Genomic DNA, 26,615 nt, shown 5'->3' with positions numbered 1-26,615 from the left:
CACCCTATATCTCTGTCTCTCTCCCTCTCTTTCTCCCCCTCTCTCTCTGTTTCTATCTTATCTCTGTCTCTCCCCCTCTTTCTCCCCCCTCTCTGTCTCTCTCTCTCTCTCTCTCTCTCTCTCTCTCTCTTTTTATCCCTCCTCTCTGTCTCTCTCTCTCTGCCTCCCTCTCTTTCCCTCCATCTCGGTCTGTGTAAAGTGCTGAGAGTCTGTGACTTGGCTGTGGTTCCTGTAGCATGGTTTAAATATGTGAGCCAGTCAGAGGAGCAGAATGCCTCCACTAGGTCATAATAGGACCTATCAATAAGGAGGGCTCAATGATGGAGAGTTGATTACCTCCAGAAAACCCCACCCACCGATCAATCTATTATGTATCTAAGACATTGGTCTCTCACATCCACCTTGTTAACACAGTACAGTTCCAGCCAATTAATTCCTTCCATTCATCCTTTCTGTCCTACTAAAGAAAAGTATACGTGTTTGTATTGAATGACAAGTTAAACTCTGTTATGACATGGCCTGCTTTTAGAGTGTGATGTGATGTGCTTTAGGCTATGTATTACTTAGCAGTTATGGCTTCTTTATCTATTTATTATTTCACCTTTATTTAACCAGGTAGGCCAGTTGAGAACAAGTTATCATTCACAACTGCGACATGGCCAAGATAAAGCAAAGCAGTGCGAAAAAAACAACATCACAGAGTTACACATAATCAAACGTACAGTCAATAACACAATAGAACAATCTATGTACAGTGTGTGCAATTGTAGAAGACAAGAGAGGTAAGGCAATAAATAGGCCATAGCGGCGAAATAATTACAATTTAGCATTAACACTGGAGTGATAGATGTGCAGATGATGATATGCAGGTAGAGAAACTTGGGTCCAAAAGTGCAAGAGGATAAGTAACAATATGGGGATGAGGTAGTTGGGTGTGCTATTTACAGATTGGCTGTGTACAGGTACAGTGATCGGTCAGCTGCTCTGACAGCTGATGCTTAAAGTTAGAGAGGGAGTTATGAGGCTGCAGCTTCAGTGATTTTTGCAATTCGTTTCAGTCATTGGCAGCAGAGAACTGGAAGGAAAGGCGGCCAAAGTAGTTGTTGGCTTTGGAGATGACTAATGAAATATACCTGCTGGAGCACGCTCTACGGGTGGGTGTTGCTATGGTGACCAGTGAGCTAAGATAAGGTGGGGCTTTACCTAGCAAAGATTTATAGTTGACCTGGAGCCAGTGGGTTTGTTGACGAATATGTAGTGAGGGCCAGCCAGCGAGAGCATACAGGTCGCAGTGGTGGGTAGTATATGCGGCTTTGGTAACAAAACAGAAGGCACTGTGATAGACTGCATCCAGTTTGCTGAAAAGAGTGTTGGAGGCTATTTTGTAAATGACATCGCCTGAAGTCAAGGTTCGGTAGGATAGTCCGTTTTTCGAGGGTATGTTTGGCAGCATGAGTGAAGGAGGCTTTGTTATCCGAAATAGGAAGCCGATTCTAGATTTAATTTTGGATTGGAGATGCTTAATGTGAGTCTGGAAGGAGAGTTTACAGTCTAACCAGACACCTAGGTATTTGTAGTTGTCCACATATTCTACGTCAGAACCGTCCAGAGTAGTGATGCTGGACGGGTGGGTAGGTGTGGCAGCGATCGGTTGAAGATCATGCACTTAGTTTTACTAGCATTTAAAAGCAATGGGAGGCCACGGAAGGAGTGTTTTATGGCATTGAAGCTCGTTTGGAGGTTTGTTAACACAGTGTCCAAAGAACGGCCAGATGTCACCAGCAGCAAGAGCGACATCATTGATATATACAGAGAAACGAGTCGGCCCGAGAATTGAACCCTGTGGCACCCCCATAGAGACTGCCAGAGGTCCGGACAACAAGTCCTCCGATTTGACACACTGAACACTATCTGAGAAGTAGTTGGTGAACCAGGCGAGGCAGTCATTTGAGAAGCCAAGGCTTATGTGGCGATACCATGCCAGCATGGCCTGTAAATATTTAGGGTGTATCAGGTTTTTCTGGCAATTCTCACATAACTTCATTGGGAGGAAGAAAGTTTGACATGCTTTTTACATTTGTCCCCCAAACCATTTTGGAGAAAATCATGATGAAAGTGTACATTTTAGACCTATACAGGCCTCCTGTAAAGACCCAAAGATGAACCGTACTGTGCATGATACAGACAACATCTTGGTGTTTCACATACATTCGACATTTAAAAAATGAATATCTCAAAAGTGTCAATTTTGATTGAGCTTGTTTCTAGACATAGTTTGGAACAATATACTCTTCAAACATGTCTAGTTCTCAGACTCTCTCTCTGCTACTTTTGAATGTATGACCCATTTTATATATAGAAATTGACATTATAGGTCATTTAACTTGTTATGGCTGCAATCCTGATATCGGGATAAGTGTCATCAACAACCGCTGAATAGCATAGCTCTCCATTCAATAAATATTACTACAAATATTTATATTCATGAAATCACAAGTGCAATATAGGAAAACACAGTTTAGCATTTTGTTAATCCACCTGTCGTGTCAGATTTTTTAATTATGCTTTTCAGCGGAAGCAATCCAAGCGTTTGTGTAAGTTTATCGATCGCACACAAAACATTAAGTATACTTAGCATCAGGAAGCTTGGTCACAAAAATCAGAAAAGCAATCAAATTAATAGTTTACCTTTGATGATCTTCAGATGTTTTCACTCATGAGACTCCCAGTTACACAACAAATGTTCCGTTTGTTCCATAAAGATACTTTTTATATCCAAAATACCTCCGTTTGTTTGTCGCGTTATGTTCAGAAATCCACAGGAAAGAGCGGTCACGACAACGCAGATGAAAATTCCAAATAGTTTCCATAATGTCCACAGAAACATGTCAAACGTTTTTTATAATCAATCCTCAGGTTGTTTTTAAAATATATAATCAATAACATATCAACCGCAAATGTCTTTCACAGTAGGAGAGGGGAAAACAATGGCTGTCCAAATTCTGATGCGCGAGCAAAACTCATGTGACCACTTGACGCAATGTTATCGTTCTGGCTCATTTTTCAAAAATAAAAGCCTGAAACTATGTCTGAAGACTGTTGACACCTTGAGGAAGCGATAGGAAAAGGAATCCGGTTCATATCCCTTTAAATCCAGCAAAGGGAGTCTATGGAACATGGAGTTTTCAAAATAGAAGCTACTTCCTGTTTTGATTTTCCTCAGGGTTTCGCCTGCAATATCAGTTCTGTTATACTCACAGACAATATTTTGACAGTTTTGGAAACTTTAGTGTTTTCTATCCAATACTAATAATAATGCGCATATATTAGCAACTGAGGAGCTGGCCGTTTACAATGGGCACCTTTTCATCCAAGCTACTCAATAATGTCCCTGCAGCCATAAAAACCTATGTGAGAATGCTGTTCATCGACTACAGCTCAGCATTTAACACCATAGTACCCTCCAAACTCGTCATCAAGCTCGAGACCCTGGGTCTCGACCCCGCCCTGTGCAACTGGGTACTGGACTTCCTGACGGGCCGCCCCCAGGTGGTGAGGGTAGATAACATCTCCACCCCGCTGATCCTAAACACTGGGGCCCCACAAGGGTGCGTTCTGAGCCCTCTCCTGTACTCCCTGTTCACCCATGACTGCGTGGCCATGCACGCCTCCAACTCAATCATCAAGTTTGCGGACGACATTACAGTGGTAGGCTTGATTACCAGCAACAACGAGACGGCCTACAGGGAGGAGGTGAGGGCCCTCAGAGTGTGGTGTCAGGAAAATAACCTCACACTCAACGTCAACAAAACAAAGGAGATGATTGTGGACGTCAGGAAACAGCAGAGGGAGCACCCCGCTATCCATATCGATGGGACAGTAGTGGAGAGGGTAGTAAGTTTTAAGTTCCTCGGCGTACACATCACGGACAAACTGAATTGGTCCACTCACACAGACAGCGTCGTGAAGAAGGCGCAGCAGCGCCTCTTCAACCTCAGGAGGCTGAAGAAATTTGGCTTGTCACCAAAAGCACTCACAAACTTCTACAGATGCACAATCGAGAGCATGCTGTCGGGCTGTATCACCGCCTGGTACGGCAACTGCTCCGCCCACAACCGTAAGGCTCTCCAGAGGGTAGTGAGGTCTGCACAACGCATCACCGGGGGCAAACTACCTGCCCTCCAGGACACCTACACCACCCCATGTCACAGGAAGGCCATAAAGATCATCAAGGACAACAACCACCCGAGCCAGTGCCTGTTCACCCCGCTATCATCCAGAAGGCGAGGTCAGTACAGGTGCATCAAAGCAGGGACCGAGAGACTGAAAAACAGCTTCTATCTCAAGGCCATCAGACTGTTAAACAGCCACCACTAACATTGAGTGGCTGCTGCCAACACACTGACTCAACTCCAGCCACTTTAATAATGGGAATTGATGGAAATTGATGTAAAATATATCACTAGCCACTTTAAACAATGCTACTTAATATAATGTTTACATACCCTACATTACTCATCTCATGTATATACTGTACCCTATATCATCTACTGCATCTTTATGCAATATATGTATCACTAGCCACTTTAAACTATGCCACTTTGTTTACATACCCTACATTACTCATCTCATATATATATATACTGTACACGATACCATCTACTGCATCTTGCCTATGCAGTTCTGTACCATCACTCATTCATATATCTTTATGTACATATTCTTTATCCCTTTACACTTGTGTGTATAAGGTAGTAGTTTTGGAATTGTTAGGTTAGATTACTCGTTGGTTATTACTGCATTGTCGGAACTAGAAGCACAATAATTTCGCTACACTCGCATTAACATCTGCTAACCATGTGTATGTGACAAATACATTTAATTTGAAGTTAACCCATTATCCCAAAACTATGAAATAACACTTATGTAATCATGTAGTAACCAAAAAAGTGTTAAACATCAAATTCAGATTCTTCAAAGTAGCCACCCTTTGCCTTGATGACAGCTTTGCACACTCTTGGTATTCTCTCAACCAGCTTCATGGGGTTTGCTAATTTTAATTTTGAATGTTGAATATATTCATGTAAACAAAGGATTTCATAATCTAGACATACTCTATATTTTAGAGCATATTATAAAGACTATAATTACACCAAGATGTAGTCTGTATCCTGCATGGTTCACAGATCATACGGTCTGACATGAGGAATGTACAGTATATGTCTAAAATGGCCATTATCATTATGATGATTTTGTTTTGTTTAAAGCATATCAAACATCCTTACTCCCAATGAAGTTTCTGTGTGAGAATTGTCAGAACAATCTGAGATACCCCAAATATGTTCAGGCCATGCTGGCATGGAATGACTGCTACAGCTCTTTAGACTGTTGATGACCAGGCTGGCCACAGTGCTGGGTGCTCTAGTACTACCAATGTATGCAATTTGGTGGGGGGATGAAATCGTTTTTCAATATAAATACTTTACTAAATGATTTAGAATTATGCAGATTAATTTATCTCTCTTCCACACACACACAAAGCACAGATACATTCATAGACATACAAAGCAAATGAATCTGAGAAGCACACTTCAGCAAGTGCTGCTCTCCAGTTATGGATCAGAGCAGGAAATTGACACATCTGTGGGAGCAGCTTTGGCTTATAGCTGAAATTAGTCCTGGGAAGCATATTTCTGTGTGGAGGACTGAGATCGATAAAGCAATCTGGACCCACAGCCATGCACAGGCACACACTTCCATTTTCTGAGTGCTTGTGTTAGTTTTTCATTCAGTTGGTTCGTTCTTCATTGGCCTAGTCTGTAATGTTCAACATTCCTCATCTGCCGACCCAAGGCTTGTGTTGTGTGCCAATATCCTCAGTTAAACAATAAGTAATCTAAACTAGAAACGGTGGAAACGTTCTCTCTCTCCACCTCCTCCCCAGGTCTTGGATTTGAGGTCAAATTCTATAACTACGTTTCCCCCAACAGAGTAAACTAATCCTATCAATAATACAGCTGTGTATATCAACAGTCATTTGTGTTTTTTCAGTGTATACCATGACTTCTGGCTTCTGGGAGGACTGCTATTCGGTTTGCTATATATTTTGCCTTGAATACCTCAGTGGCAGGCCTTTAGGTCTCTCTGGAAAAAAGAGATGGCTTATCTCAATGGGATTTCCTGGTTGAACAAAACAATTTGCAGATAAAATATAAAGTAGTATATAAAAATACATTGTTTCCGTAGCTGAATCCATTAGATCCTTATATAATGCATGAGTATAGGGCTATTTGATTTTGAATTGTAGGACCACTTTAGGTATTAAAAAAAATATGGAAAAATTATTTGATAAAATATTGATTTTTGCCTTTACTACTATAGCCCATAGAAACATTGAGAAACATTGAAAAACACAGACTACTTTTCGGGATGTCTCTTGGTCTGACAAACATCAATCTAGCTCTGCCACACAAGTGCGTCAATCGACTGTAGTGGGTTAATGACCCTTGGTGGAAGGAGGTGTGTGGTTGTGAACACACATTTAGTGGAATGGACAATGATATTACACTCAGTGTACAAAACACATTAGGAACACCTGCTATTTCCATGAGACTGACCAGGTGAATCCAGGTGAAAACTATAATCCATTTTTGATATCACTTGTTAAATCCACTTCAATCAGTATATATGAAGGGGATGAGACAAGTTAAATAAGGATTTGTAAGCCTTTAGGCAATTGAAACATGAATTATGTGTGTGTGCCATTCAGAGGGTGAATAGGCAAGACAAATGATTGAAGTGCGTTTGAACGGGGTAAGGCTAGTCGGTGCCAGGCTCACCATTTTGATTGTGTCAAGAACTGCAACGTTGTTGGGTTATTCATGCTCAACAGTTTCCTGTGTGTATCAAGAATGGATCACTACCCAAAGGACTTTCAGCTAACTTGGCACAACTGTGGGAAGCATTTGATTCAACATGGGCCAGCATCTCTGTGGAACACTTTCGACACCTCGTAGAGTCCATGCCTTAACGAATTGAGGCTGTTCTGAGGGCAAAAGGGTTGCAACTCAATATTAGGAGGTTTTGTACACGCTGGATGTTATTGTCCATTCGTGTGTTGCTTTAGGTCAGCTAAACAATTATTTTCAGTGGTGGTAGCAGTGTGCAACTGAGAATTGTATCATCAAACTCATTAGATGAACTGTTTGTGTCAGGAATGCTGGAGCAGTCCTGATGTGGCCTGAAGGTGTTTGTGTAGTTCACCAGGGGTCCAGTTGGAGGCAGCAGACCCGGCTCACTGTCTGTCACCACTGCAGTATCCATGCTAATACCACTGGCGTTGCCATGGCGACTGGGCCCGGCAGTAACGCAAGTGAAGCCTAATGTAGAGGAACGCAGAGGGCAGTGTTGAGCCTGGAGGGAGGGAGGCGGCGAGGGAGATGGAGACAGGCAGAGAGGAAGGGGGAGAAAGAAAAGAACAAGTACTACACTTATTTACAATGTGTTTATCACTATATTAATAATTCAATAAGTCTGATGCATGTTTTGCCAGTCAGAGTTGAGACCATGTGTTCTTTCTGTCAGAGACAGAGTGGTGACTGACAGGCAGTTGTGAGGTTAGTTAGTAGCAGGAGAGTGTTTATTGACCGGGAGCCCTGATGGCCATGCCTTTAGCGTAATGAGAACTCCTCTCTCACATTAGATAGCAGTAAATACTTTGGGGTCCCAGCAGAGACTCACGCCGACGGGGGATTTCAGCTGCTGGTAATGAAGGCTGGGCTGGACAGTATTTAACATGCTCGCCCCCTAAGCACAGATCTAGGCTCAGATTATCCTGACCCTTATCCTAACCGTAACAATCAATGGCGGTAAATTATATCCGATAGCTCCATCCCACTGCTGCTCCTATTTATTAATGAATAACCCTGCTTTAATAGGCTGTCCAGAGGACACCCTTAGCAGAACACATTCTGAGATCAACATGCTGAACTCTTCATGATATAGTTAGCCATTTTTGCTTTTAACAACAGTACATGGCAGCTCAGTCAGACAAGACAGAGGAATGTTCTGTCTCTCGGCTTTGTCAGTAACTCAATGAGTTAATGACAGAGTTTACTGGATGTCTGCTCTCGTAAAAACCTGGGTTTTCTGCACTCTAGAAGCTTATTACCTAAAATTGATCAATTGAAAGTGTGGGTTCACAATTTGATTAGCTGGTTTTAAGCATTAAACTTTCAAATAGCTCTGTGTTGACTGTTGCTGGGTGTTATCGTCCATCATCAGCACCTGCCTGTACCCTAAATGCCCTATACTCTCTCCTGGCCGATTACACTAAGTCTGAATTTGTCCTGCTAGGTGACTGAACAAGTCCTAAAGCATTGGGACTCCCTCAGTCTTTCTCAGATTATTACCAATCCCACAAGGTATGACTCCAAACACCAAGAAAAAGAAAAGTTTTCCGTATTGACCTTAGTGATCACGGTTTTACAGCCTGTGTTCGTAATGGCTGCTCAGTGAAACGATCTGTCCTGATTTGTCATAGACGGCTGTTAAACATTTTTAATTAGCAAATCAAATCAAATGTATATATATAGCCCATCGTACATCAGCTGATATCTCAAAGTGCTGTACAGAAACCCAGACTAAAACCCCAAACTGCAAGCAATGCAGGTATAGAAGCACGGTGGCTAGGAAAAACTCCCATGAAAGGCCAAAACTTAGGAAGAAACCTAGCGAGGAACCAGGCTATGTGGGGTGGCCAGTCCTCTTCTGGCTGTGCCAGGTGGAGATTATAACAGAACATGGCCAAGATGTTTCAATGTTCATAAATGACCAGCATGGTCCAATAATAATAAGGCAGAACAGTTGAAACTGGAGCAGCAGCACGGCCAGGTGGACTGGGGACAGCAAGGAGTCATCATGTCAGGTAGTCCTGAGGCATGGTCCTAGGGCTCAGGTCCTCCGAGAGTGAGAAAGAAAGAGAGAAAGAGAGAATTAGAGAGAGCACACTTAAATTCACACAGGACACCGAATAGGACAGGAGAAGTACTCCAGATATAACAAACTGACCCTAGCCCCCCGACACATAAACTACTGCAGCATAAATACTGGAGGCTGAGACAGGATGGGTCAGGAGACACTGTGGCCCCATCCGAGGACACCCCCGGACAGGGCCAAACAGGAAGGATATAACCCCACCCACTTTGCCAAAGCACAGCCCCCACACCACTAGAGGGATATCTTCAACCACCAACTTATCATCCTGAGACAAGGCTGAGTATAGCCCACAAAGATCTCCGCCACGGCACAACCCAAGGGGGGGGGGGCGCCAACCCAGACAGGATGATCACATCAGTGACTCAACCCACTCAGGTGACGCACCCCTCCCAGGGACGGTATGAGAGAGCCCCAGTAAGCAAGCCTTCCTTCATGACCTGGCCTCTGTAAATTGATATAGAATCAGCTTGATCCCCTCTGTTGAAGACGCTTGGTCCTTCTTTTTGATATTTTCAGTGGTATTGTTAACAAACACGCCCCCATTTTAAGAAAATGAGAATGAAAAAGGTTCAGCCCCTGGTTAGACCGTGAGCTGGCAGAGTTACTCCACCTCAAAAATTCCATTTGGCGAACGGCTCGGCATACGCATACTCAGGCTGACTGGCTCTCGTTCAGGCAAATGAGAAATAAGTGCACTCAGGCTATCCGGAAGGCCAAAGTTAATTACTTTAAGGAGCAGTTCTCTCTCTCTGGGTCTAACCCCAAGAAGTTCTGGAAAACGGTTAAAGACCTGGAGAATAATCCATCCTCCTCACAGCTGCCCATGTCCCTTAATGTTGATGATGTGGTTGTTACTGACAAGGAGCACATGGCTGAGCTCTTTAATCACCACTTTATTAAGTCAGGATTCCTATTTGACTTAGCCATGCCTCCTTGCCCGTCCAACATTTCCTCATCTCCCACCCCTTTTAATGCGACTAGCCCTGATGGTCCTCCCTCTTTTTCCCCTGCCCCGTTACAAAGTTTCTCCCTGCAAGCGGTCACTGAGTCAGAGGTGCTAATGGAGCTGGGTCAGATGGTTTAGACCCCTTCTTCTTTAAGGTTGCAGCCACTCTCATCGCTAAGCCTATCTCTGACCTTTTAAACCTGTCTCTCTTCTCCGCGGAGGTTCCCATTGCTTGGAAGGAAGCCACAGGGTGCATCCTTTATCTAAAGGGGGAGATCTAGCTGATCCTAACTGTTATAGGCCAATTTCTATTTTGCCCTGTTTATCAAAAGTGTTGTTAAAACGTGTCAATAAAAAACTGACTGGCTTTCTTGATGTCTATAGTATTCTCTCTGGTGTGCAATCTGGTTTCCGCTCAGGTTATGGATGTGTCACTGAAACCTTAAAGGTCCTCAATGATGTCACCATTGCCCTTGATTCTAAGCAATGTTGTGCTGCTATTTTTATTGACTTGGTCAAAGCTTTTGATGCGGTAGACCATTCCATTCTTGTGGGCTGGCTATGGAGTATTGGTGTCTGAGGGGTCTTTGGCCTGGTTTGCTAACTACCTCAAGGAGTGCAGTGTATAAAGTCAGAACATCTGCTGTCTCAGCCACTGCCTGTCCCCAATGGAGTACCCCAAGGCTCGATCCTAGGCCCCACGGTCTTCTCAATTTCATCAACAACATAGCATAGCGGAATCTCTCTCATCCATTTATATGCAGATGAGACAGTCTTATACTCAGCTGGCCCCTTTCCAGATGTTGTGTTAAACGCTCAACAACAAAGCTTTCTTAGTGTCCAACAAGCTTTCTCTGCCCTTAACCTTGTTCTGAACACCTCCAAAACAAAAGGCATGTGGTTTGGTAAGAAGGATGCCCCTCTCCCCACCGGTGTGATTACTACTTCTGAGGGTTTTGAGCTTGAGGTAGTCACCTCATAAAAGTACTTGGGAGTATGGTTAGTCAGTACACTGTCCTTCTCCCAGCACATATCAAAGCAGCAGGCTAAGGTTAAATCTAGTCTTGGTTTCCCCTATCGTAATAGGGGAAACTGATTCAGAAGACCATCCTACCCATGCTAGATTACAGAGACGTAATTTATAGATCGGCAGGTAAGGGTGCTCTCGAGCGGCTAGATGTTCTGTACAATTTGGCAATCAGATTTGCCACCAATGCTCCTTATAGGACACATCACTACTGCACTCTATAAACTGGTCATGTCTGTATACCCGTCGCAAGACCCACTGGTTAATGCTTATTTATAAAACCCTCTTAGGCCTCACTCCCCCCAATCTGAGATACCTACTGCAGCCCTCATGCTCCACATACAACATCCGTTCTGCCAGTCACATTCAGTTAAAGGTCCCCAAAGCACACACATCCCTGGGTCACTCCTCTTTTCAGTTCACTGCAGCTAGCGACTGCAACAAGCTGCAAAAAACACTCAAACTGGACAGTTTTATCTCCACCTCTTCATTCAAAGACTCAAACATTGAATCTCTTACTGACAGTTGTGGCTACTTCGTGCAATGTATTGTCTCTACCCTCTTGCTCTTTGTGCTGTTGTTTGTGTCCAATAAGGTACCATGTTTTGTGCCACTACCATGTTGTGCTGCTGCCATGTTGTTGTCATGTTGTGTTGCTACCATGCTGTGTTGTCACGTGTTGCTGCCATGCTATGTTGTTGTCTTATAGGTCTCTCTTGATGTCGTGTTTTGTTGTCTCTCTTGTCGTGATGTGTGTTTTGTCCAAAGTATAACTTTTGTTTTTATCCCAGCCCACGTCTCCTCAGGAGGCCTTTTGCCTTTTGGTAGGCCGTCATTGTTAACTAAAGGTTAAATATATTTTTTACATATATAATCAAGCTCTTTGTTTCTGGGAAGAAGTGTAACAAAACGTATTACTGCAGCAATTTACTAATCTGTCGGTTCTTTAATTTTTCACATTGCAGCTCAACTAGTAAAGTCAGCTGAGGAGTGAGTGTATGGGGGTATTATTTTTGCAATGTGTGAATAACAGATGAAGTCCACTGCCAACAGAGGGCCTTGGCTGTGGCGGTGCAATGTCTTTTTGTGCCTGGCTGAAGAGCTTTACTCCGGGTGCAGTCACTGTGTGGAGAGTTGGCTGGCTGATCTCTACTGCATGTGTCCTGGCCAGCCTTTATAGTATTGCCACTCACCAATGGTATTAGTTTTGTAGAAAATGACTGTTTCTCTGTCTCACTCCCTCCCTCTATGGATAGTGTAGTTGTGTGTCCATACTAAAAGCCTGCCTGCTGACGGGGGGGCTTACTGAAATCTCTGCCAGGTGGGCTCTGTTTGGAGGAAATGTATTCACTAATTATCTGTTTGAGGAGGGATTTGAGGGAACCAATGGTTGCCTCTCACCATTTCCTCTACCCCTAGCTCTCTGCAGGACAGATTGAAACCATCAGAACTACAGTATGTGCTTTACGAAAAGCCTAGTCAGATATTTAAGATGGGTCATATCATGTGGTTTGTGATTCAGTTTAGCCATTGTCAGAATAGCAGCAGTCACAAAGAAGTAGAGGGGAACAGTGATTACATGGCTCTTACTGTCTCAGTCAGTAACTGTGTGTTTAGGTACAGTTAGACTGTAGCTCCTATCCATTCAGTACCAGTTAATGGGATTATTTCTCTCCGGTGTGATTTGTTGGGCCTGGCAGCCTGGGACTGTACGGATTTAAGGAGAGGATAGGGGTGGCCTGCTGACCTGAAACTGTGTTTTGTAATGAATACAGTTTATTGATGATGAGTATCTCCTAGATACAGCTCAAAGGACCATATCAAATCTGGGACCATATCAGGGTTGTTAGGGTGTGTAGTATTAAGGTGTGGAATGTGGAAGCTTGTCTAGCTAGTACATTAGGCCAACTGGCATGCTAGCTAGATAGCTAGCTAGTAGCAAAGTGAGTGACCCTGTTGTGGAATCCTCAGTACAGTAGCAGCAGCTTGGTGTCAGACAGAGGCTAACAGCAGGTTGGCCTGGTCTTACCTAGCAGGCCATGGCAGCTGTCCAATCCCTGTTGTCATGCTTCTGCACAGACTGTTCTGTCCTCCTATAATGTAGTGATGCCAATGGACTGTTCCTCCCAGCTGAGATACATACTCTGAAAGATGCTGGCTGCCCTTGTCGTCTAGCAGTAGGCTAATTATTTAGCCTAGTGGTTAGTGCGTTGGACTAGTAACCGAAAGGTTGCAAGATCGAATCCCCGAGCTGACAAGGTACAAATCTGTCGTTCTGCCCCTGAACAAGGCAGTTAACCCACTGTTCCTAGGCCGTCATTGAAAGCAGCAGTCACAAAGAAGTAGAGGGGAACAGTGATTACATGGGTAAAGTGACTAGGCGACAGGATAGATAATAAACAGTAACAACAGCATATGTGATGAATAAAAGTGTTAGTAGAAAAAGGGTCAATGCAGATAGTCCAGGTTAGCTATTTAACTAATTACCAGTATCATGGCTTGGGGGTAGAAGCTGTTCAGGGTCCTGTTGGTTCCAGACTTGGTTCACCGGTACGCTTGCCGTGCCGTAGCAGAGAGAACTGTCTATGACTTGGGTGGCTGGAGTTTTTTTTTTTAAATGGTGCTACCTGGTATATAGGTCCTGGATGGCAGGGAGCTCAGGCCCAGTGATAATTGGGCCGTTAGCATTACCCTCTGTAGTGCCTTGCGTTGGAGGGCCAAGCAGTTGTCATACCAAGGGGTGATGCAGCCAGTCAAGATGCTCTCAATGGTGAAGCTGTAGAACTTTTTGAGGATCTGAGGTCACATGCAAATCTTTTTAGCTTCCTGAGGTGGAATGGGGTTGCTGTCCTGTCACCACACTGCCAGGTCTCTGATCTCCTCCCTGATGGCTGTCTCATCGTCGTCGGTGATCAGGCCTACCACAGTGGCGTTGTCAGCAAACTTAATGATGGTTTTGGAGTTGTGCGCAGCTACGCAGTCATGGGTGAACAGGGAGAAGAGGAGGGGACAAAGCACACACCCATGAGGGGCCCCTGTGATGATGGTCATTGTGTCAGATGTGTTGTTACCTATCCTCACCACTTGGGGGTGGCTCGACTGGAATTCCAGGGTCCAGTTTCAGAGGGAGTTGTTTAATTCCAGGGTCCGTAGCTTAGTGATGAGCTTAGAGGGTGCTATGGTGTTAAATGTTGAGCATTTTGACGTAGGTGTTCCAGGTGTGAAAGGGCAGTGTGGAGTGCAATAGAGATTGCGTCATCTGTGGATCTGTTGGGGCGGTATGTGAATTGGAGTGGGTCCAGGGTGTCTGTTATGATGTTGTTGATGTGAGCCATGCCTTGCAAAGTATTTAATGGCTACAGATGTGAGTGCTATGGGGCGGTAGTCATTTAGACAGGTTACCTTGGCATTCTTGGACACAGGCACTATGATGGTCTACTTGAAACATGTTGGTATTACAGACTGGGTCAGGGAGAGGTTGAAAATGTCAGGGAAGACACTAGCCAGCTGGTCAGCGCATGTACGCGTTCTGCTAATCCATCTTAATGTTAACCTGTTTTAAAGGTTTTACTCACATCGTTTATGGAGTGCGTGATCATACAGTTGTCTGGAACACCTTGTTCTTTCATGCATGATTCAGTGTTGCTAGCCTCGCAGCGAGCATAGAAGGTATTTACGTCACTGGACGGCTCACAGCTGGGTTTCCCTTTGTAATCTGTGATAGTTTGCAAGCCCTGCCACATTCGAATAGCCTCCGAACCGGTGTAGGAGGATTCAATCTTAGTGCTGTATTGATGCTATGCCTGTTTGATGGTTCATTGGAGGGCATAGTGGGATTTTGCTCCTTGATAGCGGAAGCTCTAGCCTTTAGCTCATTGTGGATGTTGCCTTTAATCCATGTATTCTGGTTGGGATATGTACTTACGTATTTACGTACGGTCACTGTGGGGACGATGTCGTCGATGCAGTAATTAATGAAGCCGGTGACTGTTGTGGTACATTCCTCAAAGCCATCGGATGAATCCTGGAACATATTCCAGTCTGTGGTAGCAAAACAGTTCTGGAGCTTAGCATCTGCTTCATCAGACCACTTCCGTATTGAGCGCATCACTGGTACTTCCTGTTTGAGTTATTGCTTGTAGGCAGGAATCAGGAAGATGATTATGGTCAGATTTGCCAGGGAGAGCTTTATGTGTGGAATAAAGGTGATCTAGATTTTTTTCTTGCCTTTACTTGCACAGGTTGACATGCTGGTAGAAATTAGATAAAACTGATTTCAGTTCAAGTAGTTCAAATGATTAACTCAAAGAGATGTTGCTACCTCTCATCTCACATGGGGCTATCTGTGGTCAATGACTCATTGAGGTGTGTGTGTGTTCTGTGCACACAATATATTGAGTGGGTATCTGTTTGTCTGTTTTACAGTTTGATATCATCTCCAGTCAGCACTTAGTGTTTGCACACCACAGTGCACTGAGTGCTGCAGTAAGATGTATGGATGACCCTTCTGTGGGCTTTTGGCATGATTTTAAGTGATTTCCTTTTCTTGTAAAGTAGGTAACAATTAGCAAATCAAACTTCAGTCTAAAGGGCCTGTGTCATCACAAGCATTCAGTCCTGTCTTGTTATATATCCTGATGCTTAGTCACTTTACCCATGCCTACATGTACATACTGTATCTACCTCAACTACCACTTATCCCTGCACATTGACGTGGTATTGCTACTCCTTGTATATAGCTTATTTCTTGTGTGTTTTATTTATCATGTCTTTTTTTTAAATGTTTTATTTAACTCTGTATTGTTGGGAAACTGCTTGTGAGCAAGCTGTTTACTGTAATGTCTACACCTGTTGTATTTTGCGCATGTGACATACATTTGATTGGATTTTTATTGGATTTTTTAAAGAATGTATTTACTCTAAACATCTTTTCAATCAAATTAGACTGTCGGTCCCCTCCTACGAGAGGACAGGAGATGCAGAATTCAATGAGTTGTTATGTAATGGCTACTGGAGGTTACTGGAGGCAGTGATTCACCAGACAGATCACCATTTTTAAGTCTTGTCATACTGCAGCACTACTGGATTACTCAATATTCTATCTTTAATCTGCCCACTGTTTCACAGTAACTCCCCTTCTGCCTTGTCCACCTTTACCCCTCGAGCCTCCGCTCCTCTCCTTCCTAGCCCCGGTATGTCTCCTGTTGGTTAGATCTTGGAGGGCTGATGGTGGTGATTTGCCTCCATGGTGGGGGTCTGCCATCGAGGTCAGACTGCTTCTGGGACTTTCCAGGGTATGTGTGACTCTTCATTGGTCTGAATAATGGCTGGCAAACTGTTTAGGGATCAAGACATTAAGTTTGAACCCCATGAAGAGTAGCTGCTACTTTAGCAGTTGCTAATGGGGATCCTAATAAAATACTAAATACTAAGACACAATGACATGCCTGGATGGGAGAGGGGAATGACCAAAGCCAGAATGTACTCCTATAGAAGGCTTATGACACACACCCACACACCACACACACCTACCTACCTACCTACCTACCTACCTACCTACCTACCTACCTACCTACCTACCTACCTACCTACCTACCTACCTGTAGGAGGTTTTCAAATGGTGAGAATGTTATCATTCATGCAGAGACAAATCTCAAAGCAATTCCAGGGGATGGCCTCAAATGCCAGAGGATGGAAAGGAACAGAATGAGTTTGAGGGATGGCCATTAACTTTCCACTGTGGAGGAGGCACTGTTGACAGGTCTCTGTCTGGTCTGGCACAGTGGGAGTGGAGATCCAGTGAGGAAGTCCTCACATGACTGGATGACTGAGAGCATTGCACTACACATAGAACTGTGTACTAGTATGCCTGCTCTAGCAAGGCTAGCTGCCCCAAGCATCTTATTAGAGGCCTCTGGCTTTATTTACCAGCAGAGTAGTCCTACACAATGGTGCACACACACACTGTTTCCATGACAACACAATCTGGTGCTTTTAATTCGCCAGCAGACTGTTTGCCCGAGTTGGCTGAAACCTGGCTCAGAGATTGTGGTTTGAATGTATATGTCAATCACACACAGGGGTGTTATCATACAGATTACAGAAGCACAGAAATATGATAATTTATGTTCATTTTTGGTCATTGAGCTCAATGGATCATTATTATGTTTTTAATTTTTTTTATTTCACCTTTATTTAACCAGGTAGGCAAGTTGAGAACAAGTTCTCATTTACAATTGTGACCTGGCCAAGGTAAAGCAAAGCAATTCGACACATACAACAACACAGAGTTACACATGGAGTAAAACAAACATACAGTCGAAAAATAAGTCTATATACAATGTGAGCAAGTGAGGTGAGATAAGGGAGGTAAAGGCAAAAAAAGGCCATGGTGGCGAAGTAAATACAATATAGCAAGTAAAAACAATGGAATGGTTGATTTGCAGTGGAAGAATGTGCAAAGTAGAGATAGAATAATGGGGTGCAAAGGAGCTAAATAAATAAATAGGGGGAGAGGTAGTTGTTTGGGCTAAATTCTAGATGGGCTATGTACAGGTGCAGTAATCTGTGAGCTGCTCTGACAGCTGGTGCTTAAAGCTAGTGAGGGAGATAAGTGTTTCCAATTTCAGAGATTTTTGTAGTTCGTTCCAGTCATTGGCAGCAGAGAACTGGAAGTAGAGGGGGCCAAAGGAAGAATTGGTTTTGGGGGTGACTAGAGAGATATACCTGCTGGAGCGCGTGCTACAGGTGGGTTCTTCTATGGTGACCAGCGAGCTGAGATAAGGGGGAACTTTACCTAGCAGGGTCTTGTAGATGACCTGGAGCCAGTGGGTTTGGCGACGAGTATGAAGCGAGAGCCAACCAACGAGAGCGTACAGGTCGCAGTGGTGGATAGTATATGGGGTTTTGGTGACAAAACGGATGGCACTGTGATAGACTGCATCCAATTTATTGAGTAGGGTATTGGATGCTATTTTGGAAATGACATCGCCGAAGTCGAGGATTGGTAGGATGGTCATTATTGCACCACCCTGTACATTAATGCACTCCAGAAAACGTGGGTCCATTGCAGAATTACTGGCATGTAAATGGTGATACAATCCTAGCATATACTGTATGTTAGTATGTGTGTAATAAACGTATTTCTTAGAGAGTAGTCTGGCTCTGTAAATGTTGTGTGAAAATGACCCTGCATGTGAGAATGTGCTGACTGGCATTGATGTACCGTGGGCTCTCCCAGTCAGTGTGATGTGTCAACAGGAAAGCGTTTGGCTCCTCTCTCTGCCACTAGCACTGTGTTAGCGGCTACCAGTTAGCCTTTCCCACTGTGTGTCTGAGAGACAGATGGCATAGCTGTGGGAGGGGGCTGAGCCACCAGGCAGCACTGTCACTACAGGACTGACTGTCTACAGTCTGGGAGAGAGAGAGCTAGCCAGGTACCCCTCCAAGTGACAAGGGAAGGTTTGCAGAGGAGGGAGGGAGGGAGGGAGAACTGAGTCTCTCAGTTATATTATGCCTATTCATGTCCGACTGGTGTGTTTCTATCAATGACTGTATATATGAATAGACAAAGCCATAGATCACATTCTTTCCTATGTAAAGACTCAATAGCACATTGAAGCCAAATGAAGTAGGTTAAGATGGCATTTCATGGAGACATAACTTGCTTAGTTTGAGCTGCTCCACAAAAATGTACCACGAAGATTGCAGTTTTTCCATTCACTATAATGAGGGTTCCTGTTTTCTGCTAACAATGTCTGCAGTATCGCGGTCGGCCTTGACCCTCCGTGGCTTCAATGAGAGGGGCAGTCGTTCTCCCCTGCTTTCTATGGATGTAATGAAATGGACTGTGAGAGTGGTGTGCACACGAAATGCAAGGCAGCCATGTTTGGATTTGCTGTTATATACAGTTGGGCGTCCATGTTGTGTTGTGATGTAGTTAACACATGTCTTCCTGTTTGTCTGGCTGCCTACAGGAACCAAGCTAAATAAGGACCTGAAGCACTATCTGAGCCAGCGCTTCCAGAAGTCCTCCCCGGACCACGAACTGCAGCAGACCATTCGAGACAACCTCTACCGCCATGCTGTGCCTTGTGAGTAGCCCACAATCTTTTAAGTTCTGTTTTCTACTCCTCCTCATCGTCATCTTCTTCCTCCTAATCTTTGTGTTATTGGATTAATGTCTTATGTTTACTGTGCTGGTTTGGTGTGTAGCTTTGCAAGGACTCTGTGCTGTTTAGTGAAGCTTCACGCTGGAGGTCTCATGTTCCCGTATGTCTCTGTGTCATCTGAATGGTCAAATGGGTTGTCAGGTTCTAAGGGAGCTTCTAGCCCCTCAGAGATACAGATACTCAGAATACTATGCGAGTCGTGAGCACTGGATAACACACAGACGGGAGGAGATGGCTTCCTCCTCCCACTGATGAGTGGAACCAGATGACCATGAAGCCCATGCTCTCAATCCTCTTTATCCAGTCAATCAGACAGATATTTACCTTTCCCAGTACTATTTGATTAGAGTGACAAGGTCCAGCGCCATCCATGGTTGATATTCCTGGGGGCTTTTGCTCAATCAATATTCACAGTGATTAAACAAACTACATATTGATCAGAACCTCACGCCCATCTTCACTCCTATTTCTTCTCCGAGTGTACAGTATATTACATGATGTCCAAGGATTTGGACCTGTTTTCTGTGGATGTTCCCTCCTCTCCTCTCTGTGGCCAGAGAGATAGATGGATGCCCTCGCCTGTTCTCCCCATTCCCATTTGGATCCTACATCTAGCTGTGTGGACCAATCCCTGAGCAGCAGCTTTGATTATCATCCTTCTGATGTTGGAGATGGAATTCCCTGGTGTTAATGTGTTAGCCATGACAGACAGACGGACAGAAAAGGAAGAGCAATCAACTGGTGAGACCAGGAGACAGTGTGCAGTCATACACATAACATAGGGGAATAGAATGGGTTATTTTTAGCATATAGATGTGTAGTAGTCAGCGACTGCCATTTGGCATTTATGTATGGGATGGCATTCCTTGTTTATTTGTTATACCAAACATACAGTATTTTATTTATTGGCTAGATTCTTTTAGTCCCCTCACCCAATCCACAATTCAATGTGTCTACTACATTATCAAGGCTTTGAGTAGTATGGCATTTCAACACTGTTAATTCTATTCCTCTCCTTCAATGCCTTGTTATCCAAGCATGTTTTCTAAAGCCCCAGATACATCCTTTAATGTGTGCATTGAGAGGCCTGATTGGCCTCTAGCCTACTCCAGACAGGGCTTTTTCCTAATGATTCTCATCATTGGATTTTCAATTAGTTTATTCATGACCCTCTCACGCAAATTGCTGTCTGTATTCCAGGGGCTTTTTTCTCAGGACTTTATTGGAATTACCCAGTGTGCCATATGTCAGCCAGACAGGCCTGGATTGTGCTAGTCTGGTCATAATGGACGTTTTAATTACCAAAGGCCTAGCTCTTCTCTCCTGACTCCGACTCCCATTGACATCCTGATAAATGGTATTATGGTTAACCAAGGAAGGAAACATACCACCGAAGGTGTACAATATGATATGCAGTAATAATAATACATGTATTAATTGGATTAATTTCTTACAAATAGACTCAGTATAGATGTGGAGAGAGAGAGGAGGTGAAAGGGCACAAGGACTGGTTATGTTTTCGGCCGTGGTTTGGTTTCTCCCCTTGCCCTTCCAGGCCCTTGTGACTGGAGGTCAGTGTGTGGTGGTATAGATGTGTCTTTGGGTCAGCTAGGGCGTTTGTGAGGAGGCTGTGATTAATGGACAGAAAGCAACTGGAGATGACAGATGGAGGAGTGTGCTATACTACTGACTGGGGGAATCCTCCTCAAGCCTCCACCTCTCTGGTGCTCAAACCATGCAGTTCAAACTCCCCTTCTCTTATACACACACACATCTCCGAGACTATGCTTGACTCCACTCTTTCATCATTCATATAATCAGAGTTTGTCTGTGACGTTATTGTCGCCTGTCCTCAGTGCCTAGTAGACAGGAATTGACCCGGCCAACCGGCTCTCCCTGCCTGCCCTTCTACAGATTCTATAGACAATTGTTGCTGGATGGGGAATATCAGCTACAGCATAGACGAGCAGCGTAATGCCTCTGGCTCCTTCTTCTGCCTTTCCTCCTGTCACACTGTTGACTTCTCACACTAGCCTCACTACAGTCCATCTCCAACTACCACAGTCCACTACTATCTCTCTCTTTTCTCTCTCCCTTTTTCTCTCTCTTCTGTCTCCCTCTGCTACCCTCTTTTCCCTCTCCAATCTTCCGGCGTTGGTCGATTTCCCTGCGGTCACCTCACCCTCTCTGCATTCCTGCTCTACATTCCCAATCTTCTTTTCGCTGCTGTAGCTGCTGTTCCCTCTTCTCCGCTGTTGTTTTCCTCTCGTCGCTGTGATGGTCTTGGCAGCAGCAGAGCTCTCCTCTCTGTGTTTGTGTCTCAGTCTGCCTGCCTGCCCTGCATAGAGAGATCAACAGGATCCTTGCTGCAGTCTGTGGGCTACCGTTCTACCTCTCTCTTCCTCTCTCCCTCGCTCTGCATCAAGGCAAGTGGGATTTGATTTGTCTGCTGTTGCTGCTATTCTTTTTTGTATGTGTGATGTATTGCCATGCTGGAGCATGGTGGATGGCTTGTGTATAGGTCGGGGTTGGAGAGGGGGTTGGACAGAAGCAAAGAGGGACGATGGAGATCGGCAGACATGCAAGCAGGCTCAGCTACATCTAGCACACAGGCACAGATGGGGGACCACTAGTAGCCCTTTTTCTCTGCCTAATTCTATCCTGCATGGTTTGTATGTGGCGCAGTAGGACTTTGTCTTGTGCTTCTCACAGGCAGAAGACTGTCCTCTCTCTTTAATGTGTCAGCTTGCGTAAGTGTTTGTCTGTCTGTGCATATGTGTACAATAATTTCACTACACTTGCAATAACCTCTGCTAACATGTGTATGTGACCAATAAAATTTGATTTGATGTTTCTGTTTGTGCCCGAAAGCTATTGGATGATGGTAGAGTAGATGTGTGGTGAATGAGTGTATCTGCAGATTCTCCTAGCATCAGCTCTAGATGCCACCTGAACAATGGAGCACAGAGCAGAGTATTCTCTCTGCATTGCAGATTACAGAAAGGGAGCTTCACATTGTAAACCATTAGATGGGTATATAGGCAGGGAGGTGTTATTGGTGTTCTCTAGTTTCATCTTTACCCTGTTCTTTCCCTTGTATGGTTGTTTCCTTCAGGCTGGAGGATGGTGCGGTCTGTAGCATGTCGTACTGTTCACTGTGTCTAAGCATTAGCTGGGGGTGAGCAGGGAAACGCTCAGTGCTGTGTAGCCACTGTGTCTGTAGACACAGACTGACATAGTCAAGCATCAGTTGGGCTGAGGGAAAACAACCAGGTATGTGGTGTGTAGCTGCGTTGTTGAAAACCTACAGACCGTTTCTTTGTCTAGGCTATGCTGATGGTGTGTATATGTGTGTGCATGTCTACAGGTACATGGTTTTGGGTAGTTGGTATTTGTATATCTGATCCACCAGTCTGACTGACACCTGTAAGGGCTGCAAGGCGTGTGTGTGTGATGTTAAGAGATTTTTATGATGGTTTGTATATGTATGTACCTATTAATACTGATACCTACTCATGTAAAATACTCGTGCATTTTAGCACTGTCAAAGCAGAGCTTAAACAATTCATTACAGAACATTTTTATTAGTTTTATTCAACCAGTAGTCATCATCTTACCCCACCCCAAAGAAGACAAGATGAGAGCGCACATGTATAGTCAAAGGACACTCAAATGTGAACCAGTTTTTCTGGTTCTATGCTTAGGTATGTCCTCCTCACACCTTGTGACACACACCTTAATAATGGCGCTGGGGGGAATAGCAGCCGTTTTAAGGGCTCCTGACCATTTGTGTCCGTTTTTTTGTACATGATATTTCCGACATCATTTCCTACAGTGCCTTGCAAAGGTATTCACCCCCCTTGGCGTTTATCTTATTTTGTTGCATTTTAACCTGTAATTTAAATAGATTTTTATTTGGATTTCATGTAGTGGACAAACACAAAATCGTCCAAATTGGTGAAGTGAAATAAAACGTTTAAAAAAATAATAATAACGGAAAAGGGGTGCGTGCTTATGTATTCACTCCCTTTGCTATGAAGCCCCTAGATAAGATCTGGTGCAACCAAATACCGTCAAAAGTCACATAATTCATTAAATAAAGTCCACCTGTGTGCAATCTAAGTATCACATGATCTCAGTATATATACACCTGTTCTGAAAGGCCCTAGAGTCTGCAACACCACTAAGCAAGGGGCACCACCAAGCACTATGAAGACCAAGGAGCTCTCCAAACAGGTCAGGTACAAAGTTGTGGAGAAGTACAGATCGGGGTTGGGTTATAAAACAATATCAGAAACTTTGAACATCCCACGGAGCACCATTAAATCCATTATTAAATAATTGAAAGAATATGGTACCACGACAAACCTGCCAATAGAGGGCCGCCCAACAAAACTCACGGACCAGGCAAAGAGGGCATTAATTGGAGAGGCAACAAAGAGACCCAAAGATAACCCTGAAGGAGCTGCAAGGCTCCACAGGGGAGATTGGAGTATCTGTCCATGGGACCACTTTAAGCCGTACACTCCACAGAGCTGGGCTTTACGGAAGAGTGGCCAGAAAAAAGCCATTGCTTAATAAAGAAAATAAATAAGCAAACACGTTTGGTGTTCACCAAAAGGCATGTAGGAGACTCCCCATACATAGAAGAAGGTACTCTGGTCAGATGAGACTAAAATTGAGCTTTTTGGTCATCAAGGAAAACGCTATGTCTGGCGCAATCCCAACACCTCTCATCACCCCGAGAACAATATCCCCACAATGATGGCAGCATCATGCTGTGGGGATGTTTTCCATTGGCATGGACTGGGAAACTGGTCAGAATTGAAGGACTGATGGATGGCGCCTATTACAGGGAAATTCTTGAGTGAAACCTGTTTCAGTCTTCAAGAGATTTGATACTGGGATGGAGGTTCACCTTCCAGCAGGACAATAACACTAAGCATACTGCTAAAGCAACACTCGAGTGGTTTAAAGGGAAACATTTAACTTCTTGCGTCGAGCAATCCCGTATCCGGGAGCGTAATCATAGCCTGAAGCTCATTAGCATAACGCAACGTTAACTATTCATGAAAATCGCAAATGAAATGAAATAAATATATTGGCTCACAAGCTTAGCCTTTTGTTAACAACACTGTCATCTCAGATTTTCAAAATATGCTTTTCAACCATAGCTACACAAGCATTTGTGTAAGAGTATTGATAGCTAGCATAGCATTAAGCCTAGCATTCAGCAGGCAACATTTTCACAAAAACAAGAAAAGCATTCAAATAAAATCATTTACCTTTGAAGAACTTCGGATGTTTTCAATGAGGAGACTCTCAGTTAGATAGCAAATGTTCAGTTTTTCCAAAAATATTATTTGTGTAGGAGAAATCGCTCCGTTTTGTTCATCACGTTTGGGTAAGAAAAAACCTGAAAATTCAGTCATTACAACGCCAAACTTTTTTCCAAATTAACTCCATAATATCGACAGAAACATGGCAAACGTTGTTTAGAATCAATCCTCAAGGTGTTTTTAACATATCTATTCGATGATAAGTCATTCGTGGCAGTTGGGTTTCTCCTCTGAAGCAAATGAAAAAATGCACGCAGCTGGAGATTACGCAATAATTGCAACGGAGGACACCAAGCGAGCACCTGGTAAATGTAGTCTCTTATGGTCAATCTTCCAATGATATGCCTGCAAATACGTCACAATGCTGCAGACACCTTGGGGAAACGACAGAAAGTGTAGGCTCATTCCTTGCGCATTCACAGCCATATAAGGAGACATTGGAACACAGCGCCTTCAAAATCTGGGGCATTTCCTGTTTGAAATTTCATCTTGGTTTCGCCTGTAGCATCAGTTCTGTGGCACTCACAGATAATATCTTTGCAGTTTTGGAAACGTCAGTGTTTTCTTTCCAAAGCTGTCAATTATATGCATAGTCGAGCATCTTTTCGTGACAAAATGTCTTGTTTAAAACGGGAACGTTTGGGAACGGTGAATAGTAATGCACGCTCAAGTTTTCTGTTTTCTTTTGTCTTGTTTCTTGTTTGTTTCACAATAAAAAATGTTTTGCATCTTCAAAGTGTTAGGCATGTTGTGTAATCAAATGATACAAAACAACCAAAAATCGATTTTAATCAAAATAGGAAAAATGCCAACGGGGGTGAATACTTTTGCAAGCCACTGTATGACTGAAAAGAGCTTCTGGACATCAGAACAGCAATCACTAACTTCAATTTGGATTGGTACTTCAATGAGTCAGAGGTGGAAGACATTCTGTTCATCCTGGACCAGGCCCAAATCCCCGACACTCGAAGAAGGAAGAGGCGTCGTTATAGAGCCCGGCAGGACTACGTCGGCGAGTGGATAAACCACCTCTACCTTCCGTTCCTTTGGCAAACATGCAGTCACTGAAGACTAAACTTGCTAAGCTAAGTTTGAGACTATCCTATCAACGTGATCCGAAGAACTGTCATGTCCTATGTTTCTCCGAATCATGACATGGAAAATCATAAATCAAACTATTTTTTATATACATTGGCAGGACAGAATGGCAGCATCGGGCAAACTCTTAACACTGCTGCACAAGCTCTAATATTAAGAAAGTCTCAAGGTTCTGCTCGCCTTAGAATACCTCATGATAAGCTGTAGGCCATACTATTTATCAAGAGAGTTGTCAGCAATATTTTTTGTAGTTGGCTACTTACCACCACAAACTAATGTTGGCACTAAGACTGCACTCCTGTATAGGACAATGAGCAAACAAGAAAATGCTCACCCAGAGGGTGCACTCCTGGTGGCCGGTGATTTTAATGCAGGAAAACTCAAATCCATCTTCCCTCATTACCACCAGCATATCAACTGTGCGACTAGAGGTGAAAGAACTCGATCACCTTTACTCCACACACAGATGCATACAAAGTTCTCCCTCGCCCTCCATTTGGCAAATCTTACCATAACTCTGTCCTCCTGATTCCTGCTTCCAAGCAAAAACTCAAACCGGAAGTACTAATGCCACGCTCAATACGGAAGTGGTCCGATGAACCGGATGCTAAGCTAAGGGACTGTTTTGCTAGCACAGAGTGGAATATGTTCCTTGATTCATCCGATGGCATTGAGGAGTATACCACATCAGCCACCAGCTTCATTAATAAGTACATCGACAACGTCATCCCCACAGTGACTGGTTGGGATATGTGATATGTACGTACATATCCCAACCAAAAGCCAGGGATTAGAAGTAACATCCGCACTGAGCCAAAGGCGAGCTGCCGCTTTCATGGTGCAGGACACTAATCCGGACGCTTATAAGAAATCCCGCTATGCCCTCAGACAAACCATCAAACAGGCAATGCGTCAATATAGGACTAAGATTGAATCATACTACACCGGCTCTGACGCTCGTCAAATGTGGCAGTGCTTGCAAACTATTACGGACTACAATGGGAAGCCTAGCCGTGAGATGCCAAGTGACGAGTCTA

The 26,615-nt window shown here is 43.9% G+C and overlaps 1 protein-coding gene across 9 annotated transcripts in view; it reads left to right on the top strand.

The window, feature by feature from the left end:
• Nucleotides 1-26,615, top strand: part of LOC110494499 (membrane-associated guanylate kinase, WW and PDZ domain-containing protein 1) — a 190,447-nt gene that overhangs the window by 68,264 nt on the left and 95,568 nt on the right. For all 9 annotated transcript variants that reach the window (XM_021569624.2, XM_021569620.2, XM_021569621.2 and 6 more), the window contains exon 2: nt 18,947-19,063. In XM_021569624.2, the coding sequence (XP_021425299.2) occupies nt 18,947-19,063 (117 nt within the window). The remainder of the gene's footprint in view (nt 1-18,946; nt 19,064-26,615) is intronic.

Source organism: Oncorhynchus mykiss, chromosome 17 (assembly GCF_013265735.2).
Source record: "Oncorhynchus mykiss isolate Arlee chromosome 17, USDA_OmykA_1.1, whole genome shotgun sequence".
Taxonomy (NCBI): domain Eukaryota; kingdom Metazoa; phylum Chordata; class Actinopteri; order Salmoniformes; family Salmonidae; genus Oncorhynchus; species Oncorhynchus mykiss.
The sequence above is the reverse complement of the archived record's forward strand: the minus strand, read 5'-3'. Positions and strand labels throughout refer to the sequence as shown.